Genomic DNA, 10,836 nt, shown 5'->3' with positions numbered 1-10,836 from the left:
TTTTCAGGAGCTAAAGAAAATATTGGTGTCAACCCCAGTACTGACGATACCATAAGGTACTAGTGAAATGACAGTCCACACGGATGCCTCCAGAGTTGGACTAGGTTGTGTTCTTATACAACACGGTAAGGTAGTGGCTTATGCATCTAGATAGTTGAAAGAGTATAAGAAGAACTACCCCACCCATTATTTGGAGTTGGCAGCAGTTATCTTTGCCTTGAAGATCTGGCGCATTACTTGTATAGGGACAAGTGCAAGATATTCAGTGATCATAAAAGTCTCAAGTACTTTTTCAACCAGAGGGATCTGAATATGAGACAGAGGATATGGCTAGAGCTTATGAAAGATTATGAGTGTGACTTATAATATCATCCAGGTAAGGCTAATGTGGTGGCTGATGCATTGAGCCGGAAAGCTTATATTGTATCACTTGCTTATTTGGCCACCAGCCCACAACTGAAGTAAGAAGCCATGTTGATGGATGAAATTATTTTGAATGAAGGATCGACCTTAGAGCTTGATCAGTAGCCAAAAAATATCAAGTAGTTAACCATATCTTTGGTGGCCCTATAAGTGCAACCATCCATCAGGTATGAAATAATCATGAAACAACCCATGGATCCTAAGTTACAGAAAATCATAGTTAAAATCCAGGAGTAAAGGATGGGTGATCCTGATTTCACAATAGCCAATGACGAAGCACAATTGTTTCGAGGTAGGTTGTGTGTACCCAATGACATGGGGATACAAGATAAGATAATTAAGGAAGCACATAGTTCTAAGTACACGCTTCACTCCGGGAGCACCAAGATGTACAAAGATCTTAAACAGAGTTATTAGTGGACAGGGATGAAAATTACAGTGGCTTTATATCTGGCACAATTCTCACATGTCAGAAGGTCAAGGCATAACGACATCAACCATATGGCACTCTTCAGCCACTCTCAGTACTAGAGTGGAAGCACGACATGATTACTATGGATTTTATCCCTGGGCTATCCCGTTCATCCAAGGGAATGGATGCAATTTGGGTGATAGTTGACAAGCTTACTAAGACTGCCCATTTCATTCCAATCAAGACTACCTACTCCATGGACAAACTAGCACAACTTTACATGGAAAATGTAGTCCACTTGTATGGAGTACCAGTGAGTATCGTGTCAGACAAAGACCTAAGGTTCACATCTAAATTATGGAAGAGCCTCCAATATGCCATGGGGACATAAGTGAACCTAAGCACCGCTTTCCATCCACAGACTGACGGGTAATCTGAACGAACCATATAAATACTATAAGATATGCTCAGAGCCTATGCAATGAAAATGAGTGGCAGTTAGGAAGAAAACATACCTCTTATGGAGTTTTCTTATAATAACAGATATCAAGCCACGATTGGAATGGCTCCATATGAGGCATTATAGGAGATCGACGAATGCTTGGGCTAGAAATGATACAGATGACTTATGATAAGGTAGATGTCAGCCGCGAGAAAATCAAGGCGGCCCAATCCTGTCAAAAGAGTTATACAGACATCCGCAGGAAAGATATTGAATTCCAAGAAGGGGAGAAGCTATTCCTGAAAATCTCTCCTACTAAGGGCTTACACAGGTTCCACAGGAAGGGCAAGTTGAGTTCAAGATATGTTGGCTTGTTTGAGATCTTGAAACGGGTTCGGACATCTTTCAGCAACGTACATAATGTATTCCATGTTTCAATATTGAAGTGGTATGTATATGATCCATCACATGTGCTAACTGTGGAACCGGAGTATTTAGAGGCTGATATGACTTATGAGGAACAGCCTTCTGAAATCCTGGACCGGAAGATAAAGACTCTTCGTAACCAAACCATTACTTTTGTAAAAGTGCGATGGGCCAACAATTCACTTGAGGAAGCATCCTGTGAGAAAGAAGATGACATCCAGGCTAAATGTCCTTATCTATTTTGGATAAGTAGGTAACTTCAATTTCGAGGATGAAATTTTTAAAGAGCGGGGTAGATGTAGAGCCCTGCTCTTTAAACCCGACATATTGATCGGTGGGTTCAGTTTGGTCTTGTAGGGTCCAAACCGAAATAGGTCGATGCTGGTGCCTTGTGGTATATGACGGCAAAGGTGATATCAAATGCTGGGTGGCCAGACAAGGTTGAGCCAGCGCCCGAAGTGATTCGCACGCCTAAGCAGTGCCCTTACTCATTCCACAAGGTCATGTACAAATAGAAAAGGTACGTTATCATATTTGAATGATAAGAACTTAGTCCACAACATGGCGAGAGTAAGTTACGTGTTAGGATTCTGTTTTCCTCCAAAATATAGCAAGGTTGGCTTGTTTGGCCAACTGGTGGGTGTCATTGATAAGTGCAAGACCCACCAGTGTGACCCACCTGTATGGGTAACGTGGACCCCAACATGCCCAGCTTAGGTGAGCATGTGTATTTTGGACTCCTCATCGAAATGAGGTCTTGTATGTCCGATGATGTCGGCTACTTCACCCGAAAACGCGATTTAATGTGTTTTGGTCCATAAATGGGCAAAACCAAATGAACCTTAGAAGATATTTATTGGCCATGGTATAAATAGCACTTATACCTTTCTCTCTCTCCCATTTATGATTTTTAGCAAAGGTTAGTGAGAGGAGTAAAGAGGAGGGAGAAAAGAGGAAGAAGAAGAAGAAGAGTGGGAATAAGGCTTTCCCCTTGGATTCTGTAGCCATGTTTTACCTTTTCGCCTCTGGTATTGTCACCGGTGTCTTGAGATCTACATTTTGAGGTTAGTAACGCCATAGACCTTTGAGATATGATGAAACCCTTTTGTATGTGATTGAATCTAGAAGATAATGGAACCCTTGAGTGATTTCCTTGAAGGATTTAAGAAGGGAAACAAAGATTTGGGAGTTATTGAAATGGCATTTGAGTTTGGGAAGAGGATCCCAAGATTTGGGATTTTTCAAGTTAAGGTATGATTTCTTTCCCCAAATCTTGTTAATGGCTTAGATCCATAGAACAATCAAGTGAATGAGGCGTAGATGGTGTGGAAAATGAAGTGGGAACCACCTTATTGGGTTTCCAAGAGGTAGAATGAAGGAAAGAAGGAAAACAGTAAAACCTGTGGAATACCGGCGGGTAGCTCCGATGGGTGGTCACACCTACCAATGTGACCCCCCAGCCTTGCCTAGGATTATGACTCAATCGGCAGGTAAGATCGGCGGGTGCCACACCTACCAGTGTGACTCGCCTTTCTTCTCTAGATCTATCGGAGGGTAAGACCGGTTGGTGCCAGACCTACCAGTATGACCCGCCGATCTGGACAATTTGCATAGGTAGGTTCTTCTACCCACTTGTATGACCCATATGTAGCCTAAATGAGCTCCGATGGAACTCAAACTCACCGACAATCTTTTTCACGTTATTATATGCGTCATGACCATATCCTACATCATTTATAGTCCTGAATTGGATGCAATCTAAACTCCTTATCTGTGCCAGGTTTCAAGAAACTCATCTTCTCACTCCGGATCATAATCGTACAGCGAGTGCATATTCCCCTACAAGAATAAGTAAGTGGGGAGAGGGCTTTGATCTTATTTTTGGAGTGTTTTTGGCATCCTATGCATTCATAGACTATATTGACATTTTGATTACCATTCTTATGCATATGCTTGATGTGTGAATGATGCATTTATAACTGAACATGTAATACCTTAAATTCTATATGCTTGTTACTTGCTTGGAATCATGAGAATGGATTTATCATATGTTGTGGTATAGTGCTAGTTTGCCGAGCACCTATGGGATTTCTAGAATAGATGCCATAGTCGGCTTGAAAACGAATGCATTGGTACACCGTGGAAAAGAACACGGAAGTACCATGCAGTCGTACTATCTCATATAGAAGCATGTGGTTTATCATATTCCCTCATGCTACGACCCTTCCCAACAGGGGTTTATGTGTTGGGTTATCACTGGGGAGAAACGTTGATCGTGGACCGCAGTGGTGGTTAGAAGTACGCCTGACTGATCATTAGGATAGTTGGAAATCTTGTTGATATATTTAGAGGGCTAATCGTACTGCTTTTAATTTCTACTGTGTTTCGGCCATGATTTATATTTTTGCTCTGGTTCGACCACGATTTACTTTTCCGAGTGCTCACGGTAGGCCTTCTCCTACAGAACCAAGTAATGGCGAAATCTTGCAACTATTAGGACATAAGGTAAGATTTGTATGTGTATACCATGGGATATGCCCTTATAACTTCCCTTTTTTTCTTTTAATGGTGTGTGTGTGTGTGTGTGTTTTTTTTTTTGGGGGGGGGGTGTTGTGTTTCTATTGTCCACCAATTTCTGTTTATTTTGGTTATTTTCTATTGTAGGGAACTGACAAGATAAAAGGCATGATCCTTCCAACCGGGTTACAAAGTGTTCCATTAGCTAGTGAACACTTTGAGATGAAGTCCAATCTAAGATTTCTTGATATTAATTCAGTACACTTCAAGGGTGATTTTCCGCTCCTTCCTTTAACATTAAACTGGTTCAGATGGAAGTGTTGTCCTTTGGGTATTCTACCAGCGAATTTTTATCATAAGAGACTGGTTAATCTTGACCTATCGGGTAGCATGATTGAAGAAGCTTGGAATATCAGGTCTCAAAATGAAAATAAGGTATGGTATTTGAATTTTTCTTTTATGATTTGATTATTAAGTTTTTAGGATAGTACTCTTAAGTATGTTTTCTCTTTGTTTGACAACGGTTCCAAAATCTGAAAGTTCTCGTTCTTAGTGATTGCACATATCTAGCTGAGTCCCCAGGCTCTTCATGGTTTCCTCACTTGGAACAATTAGATCTTGGAAACTGCAGATCCTTGGAGAAGTTAAACGAGTCCATCGGGCAGTTTAGTCAACTCAAAAATCTTAATCTTAAGTGTTGTGACTCACTCAAAAAGTTGCCGGATTCCATTGGTGAACTAAAATCTCTAGTCCAGCTTGACTTGTCGTGGTTAAAAATTGAAGAACTCCCAAACAGTATTTCCAGGTTGAGCTCTCTTGAAGAACTTAGTCTCGAAGGATGCAGTTCACTCAAGAGTTTGCCCGAGTCAATCGGTGATCTAAAATCTTTGGTTGAGCTTAAATTGACTAATGTTTCAAAAATTAAGGAATTGCCGGATGGTGTTGGATTATTAGAGAAGCTTATGGTATTAGATGCTTATGGTTGCTATAAACTAGTGAAGCTACCAAGATCAATGGGGAGAATGAGATGCTTGCATAGCATTAGCTTAGAAGGAGACAATATTTCAAACATTCCTGATGATTTTTCAATGCTCTCAAATTTATTCAAGTTGAAAATGTCTACAAGGCTTAAATCCCTCCCGACAGATCTGTCACACTTGAAATATTTGAAGCAATTAAACCTTTTTAAGTGTGCGAAGTTGGAATACCTCCCAGAGCTTCCCTTAAGTTTAGTTGAACTTCATTGTGAAGATTGCTTTTCCTTGGTACGACTACCGGATTTGTCAAGGCTGAAAGTTTTGGCGATATTATGTCTTGAAGGTTGTATAAAGCTGGAGGAGATTCGAGGTGTTGAGGGTGTACTATCTTTCGTAGAACTCAATGCCCGAGGATGCCATAACTTGACCATAACTCCAAGGAAAATACTTGGCCAGGTCCTTTCACTGTCTTGTTTTCCCCTACTCTAATTAAAACTATCAGAAACTGCCTTTAGTGTATTTCTTTGATGATTAACGGTTCCTTTCCTCTGACTTGCAGGGAACACTATTACCTGACAGGCCACCATTGGGAAGTTTTTCCTTGAGTGCTATTGATGGGATCTATAAAAAGCTCTTTATTCTGTGCCTTGTTTTGGAATTACCCTCTGACTTCAGGTCGCAAACCATCTATTGTGATATTTCTGCTTCTGTCCGCCAAAAAGATAAAACAACCAGCTCTGTTCATACACTGAGAATTGAGGATGTTGAGTTCACTACTCATCGAAATATAATCTACCTTCACCATTTCAAAGGCTTTGACTGGTTTGGAATTCCATTACAAGGAAAAGATGCTATTGAGAATATATATTTGTTCATCAATCTGAGTTACATTACCAGCTTTCTTTGGATAGCGATGTGTTAAGACCCTATTATAGAGTAAAATACTGGAAGCTTCTGTTTGAGAACAGGGATCTATACCAGCAAAAGCCTAATCGACATTCGATTGCCATGATGGTAGCAGAATTCTTCATTTGGTCATTCGAGAATGGGGAACTTGACCAGAAAAATCCTAATCTACAATCGAGTGCCATGATGGCAGCAGATTTCTCCAATTGGTCATTCGAGAAAAGGGGACATGAACAGAAAATGCTTAATCAACATTCAAGTGCCATGATGATAGCAGATTTCTTCAATTGCTCATATGTCAACGTTAATGGTGGAGGACCTTCACTTAAACTGAGCAATATTGGGGTTAGAGCATCCAGCAATGTTCATGAGGAGGTAGAGTTGATGGCTATTGAAGACAAGGATGAGGCAGGTCCTTCTCGAGTTGAAGAAGGGTTATTGAGGGCTACTGCGAGACCACTTCTCGACCAGGATGATGAGGCAACTTGTCCATCTCCCATTGAAAAGACAGAGCCAGAGACAGAGTCGAGGACTAATGGGAGTCATTTCCTTGACAATGAGGATGAGGCGCTGTTGACTGCTATTGGGAGAATTGTTCTTGAAAATGAGGAGGAAGAGGGAGTCTTGAGGGCTATGGAGAGACTTTTTCTTGGTAAGGATGATGAGATAGCTGTTGATTCTGAGCCAACACGAATTAAAGCAGCTGTTGGAGGTCGACAACAATTCTCTTACCAAAAAAAATGACACCAATTCTCAAGCGGTTTAAGTAGAATTTATTTTATATTCCACATACATTCGAATCTATAATTAGGTTCTGTCTCATAAGCCGTAGTAGTTTTGATTAGCTGTCCCAGGGAAATGAGTAAGGATTGGCTGTTGGCATGTCCGAGCTAAGATCGAGTGAGGTAGACAACTGAACGGATGAAAGTTTAATTGTATTACTTTGAGAATGCAGACGAAGAGCATAAGGATGACCAAAACGTTGTTTGTGCCACAAGCTGATTGTCTTTGGCTGCTAATTCTTGCATGTGTGTTGCACCTACATGGGTGAAGCGCACGTATGGCGTGCTCTCTGCAGCCCAGCTACTCTACAGAGCCACTCACTTTTGGTTCAAAAAAGCGGCTGCACTCCTTTTTCCGGGTGGAGTATACTGGAGGGCCAACAGGTGCTTAAATCTGGTCTCGGTTGGCGAGTAGGTACCAGTGAATGTATTGATATCTGGCAAGATAGTTGGATACCTACACCGAAGGATTTTAAAGTCACTACTCGCTACTCCTTGTCTAGTAGATCCTCCTATTAATCAGGTTTCTCAACTCATTGATCAGACTAATATGGAATGGAGACGTGACTTATTGGAGGACTTATTTTGCCCACAGGATGTTGCAGAAATTATGAGGATAAATCTCCCTTTGTTTCCTCATGTAGATAAGCTAGAATGGTATGCCTCTGAGGATGGACTCTATTCTGTGAAAAGTGCTTATAATCATCTATCTAATCAGCAATCAGATAAAGCATCTATAACTGCTGCTTCTTCCACTTTGCCCTCTTGGGACTTAATTCCAGATGATGTCTGGAAACGTATTTGGAGTTGGAAGACAACACCAAAGATACAAAGATTCCTATGGCGAGCTTGCACATCAGGGCTTGCAACAGCATTCGCTCTTCATTGCAGGAACCTTCCGAGTCCCAGGGCATTCTTGTTCATGTCTGGACAACATGTGAACTGCACACCTATTTATATATCAAAAGGCCTTGTCATGGAATTGCGATAACTGTCATGGAGATTATAATTTACAAATCAAAGAAAAATTATATATCTAAGAGAAACATTTGTTGGTTGTCCACTTGAATTGAAGTTAAGATTAATTGAATGGAATAGCTTTCCCACAAGATATATTATAGCCTCTTTGCAAGTCCTATAATTATGAAGCATCACCCCCATACTCAGAAGAGCGGGGGAATGTAAAGTTAAAGTACAGTTGCAAGTGTTCCTTTCGTGACAGTGAACAGATAATGGATCTGCTTGCCTGCTTGGACCTCATCAACTAATCTACAGGTACTTTATTTCCTTCTGATCTGTTTTGGCTTCTGATATATATTTCACATGATGCATTAATTCTCTTGTTCCTCACTTGTAGCTAAGGGAAGACATGAAGAAAGGTGTATATGTTGAAACCTTACTGAACATGAAATTATCATTGTCAGAAATGTTGCGGAACTTTTGTTACAGGTCTTAAAATCTTTCTGTATTTTAACACCACTTCTAGAGGAGATTTTCCATTTCCTTTAAATTTTTGATATGTTGACAATTTGTTCTTTCTAATGTGAAAGAAGAGATGATTACATTGAAAACAGAAAGAAGTGTTCTATATGCCTCTTGATGCGGGAGTGGGAAATGTCGTCTTAAAATGGTTGTTTCTTTTTCCCTTTTCTGTTTTGGATCGTTATGAATAGATATGGTGAATGAACTGAAAGTAAGGTCCTGTGCTTCATGGCATTCATCAAAATAGGTTCTTTCCCTCCAGTTCCCCAACACTTGGTCCAAATGCCTCATGCACAGTGAAGGCAGTGAACAATCTGTGTGTATCTTCTTTCACTGATCTATGTAAAAATAAGGCTTAAAGCTGAGTTTCTAGAATGTTTATTTATATATTTATAGTTTTTTTATTCCCTTTATGTAAGAGATTTAGGAACAACATATTTGCTCATCGTTCTTTACTTCTTTTGCAGCTCTGCTAATGAAACATAAGTACTCTAAGTTTTTTCCGCACGCTGAACTTATTCAAAACAATGTATACATATGAGTTGTGATGGAAAATCGAAGTGGTTGAGAAAAAATAATTTACTTAATAAAATTTTATTTCTTTTCTTTTTAGGATAAAGTGAATGAAGATGCTTCAGGTGTCGTAGTGGCATTGCAATGAGAAGTATTAGAATTAAAGGTCTGGGTTTCTTGTGCTTTCTGGAAACTCTTTTTCTTTAGTCACTTTTAAGTAGTGGAAATGCGTGAATTAAATGGGGAACAAACAGGGCCATCTGATCATTCTCCTCAAGCATCACAACCTATCAAGGTCTCCACTACTTAGCTGCCCAAGGTCTGAACAATCCAAATCAGGTGATTGTCATGAAGAATGTGACTCTTCTCTTGAAGGAAGACCCCTGGATGGTAAGATCAATACAGAAGTCTCAAAGATGAAGGTAAATCCAGTAAATCCACATTGAAATATACTTGCATTTGTCAGTGAAGCAGCATCTTTTAGTCATGGATGGGAATTTTTGTCTCATATCAGATAAGTGGAAGTAGTTATTTAAATAAAACCCCTCCCTCTCTCTCTCTCTCTTCTTAAATCACCTTCCATATCCCTTACTACCAGTGCATGGGGCAATGGGAGGGTGCGTGGGAGTGTCTTAGCGCACGGGACAGGGGCAGCGTGGTCTTTTCTTGCCCGCCTGTGTCTGAGCATAGGCAACACCAAACTGGCAGGGTTCTTTCTCCCAATCTTGGGTAGATTAGAGTAGGATATTTTATTGTGTTTCCAATTTTAGTTTATCCCTTGGGATAATAGGTTTCTAATTTGAGATGTCTTTTTCTTTTATTTATATGAAGTTTTTATTGTAACCGATGGCACAGTATAGAGCAGATTGAAGATGGAAAATTGAGTTGGTTTATATGGTGTGAGGCCTGTGTGGCTTGAGTGTTTTCTCTCTCTCCCCACTCTCTCTCATCTCTTCCTCTTCCCCTTCCCCTTCCCCTTCCCTGTGATACCCATCTTCTCATCCCTTTTACTTCTTCATCTTTTCTGTTTCTGCTTCCTTACCCTGTCCTGCAACTGACGTACTTTCAGCCCTCAAGAATTGTTCAAACTCTCCAGTGGGAGATCGATTTGAATTGAAACTTTTATCCCTCCAGGGCGACCTAAATCCTGGAGTATTGGCCTCCAAATCCTCCTTTCTGGTGTGTTTTCCTGTTAGGATTGTTAAGGTTCCAGCTCCTCTCCAACCACTTAGACATTCAACTCCCCTTCAACCACCATCCAATGGCTGGGAGGGCTTGGACACACATCCCAACAGCTGACAACACCTGGGGCTGGGGATACGTGTCCTATGGCAGGTCGATCTTGGGTGATATCTATCCAACTACTTTCAGATCAAACTCCAAACAGAGAATTGGTCAATCCAAGAAGTTGAAAACCTGTTAAACACAGTTGATCAGCCAATCCACTACATATATTTAGCTCAGATCATTCTCATCTAATCCTGATACCGATCAGAAAAAGAAATTTTGGGCAAATTAGGAATCTTAGTTGGAATGCCAGATGCCTTGTCCCAGTTCCCTGTGAGAAGAATTAATCATAATTGGAGGTTTTGTATGCTTGTTTACATGCTTGCTTTATGGCTGGTTTTTTTTTTGGCCGAGTGGTTTGTATGATATGCTGTTAAGTTTTGTCTCGAATTCTTGACCCGCTCCGATATATTTTGGTGGCGACGAATTATATACTCGTCGTTGCTTGGGTGTAATTCTCTCTTCTGTATAGTAAAACATCTTCTTTTTCGCCTAAGGACATAGCACACCACATCGGTGTGTGAACCTCATTAAATTTCTGTGTCTTGTACAGGTCTATTTTGGTTTATCCTTGTATTTCTTGGTGTTTGATCTAACATATGCATTTATGGGACATCCACGCTACCATCTCAAAAAGTTTTGTAATACTGTTAGATGTGATTAGTTTTT

General features: G+C 40.4%; 1 protein-coding gene across 1 annotated transcript in view; it reads left to right on the top strand.

Annotated features, from left to right (window-relative positions):
• LOC122078112 (protein SUPPRESSOR OF npr1-1, CONSTITUTIVE 1-like) overlaps positions 1 to 6,838 on the top strand; it is a 15,032-nt gene extending 8,194 nt beyond the window's left edge. The window contains exons 2-5 of the mRNA XM_042643974.1: positions 4,154 to 4,208; positions 4,368 to 4,655; positions 4,742 to 5,653; positions 5,757 to 6,838. Coding sequence (XP_042499908.1) covers positions 4,154 to 4,208; positions 4,368 to 4,655; positions 4,742 to 5,653; positions 5,757 to 6,119 — 1,618 coding nt within the window. The 3' untranslated portion in view covers positions 6,120 to 6,838. The remainder of the gene's footprint in view (positions 1 to 4,153; positions 4,209 to 4,367; positions 4,656 to 4,741; positions 5,654 to 5,756) is intronic.
• The last annotated feature ends 3,998 nt before the right edge of the window (positions 6,839 to 10,836 follow it).

The sequence above is a fragment of the Macadamia integrifolia genome, chromosome 5 (genome assembly GCF_013358625.1).
Source record: "Macadamia integrifolia cultivar HAES 741 chromosome 5, SCU_Mint_v3, whole genome shotgun sequence".
In the NCBI taxonomy this organism is placed as follows: domain Eukaryota; kingdom Viridiplantae; phylum Streptophyta; class Magnoliopsida; order Proteales; family Proteaceae; genus Macadamia; species Macadamia integrifolia.
This window is presented reverse-complemented; position numbering and strand designations above follow the sequence as displayed.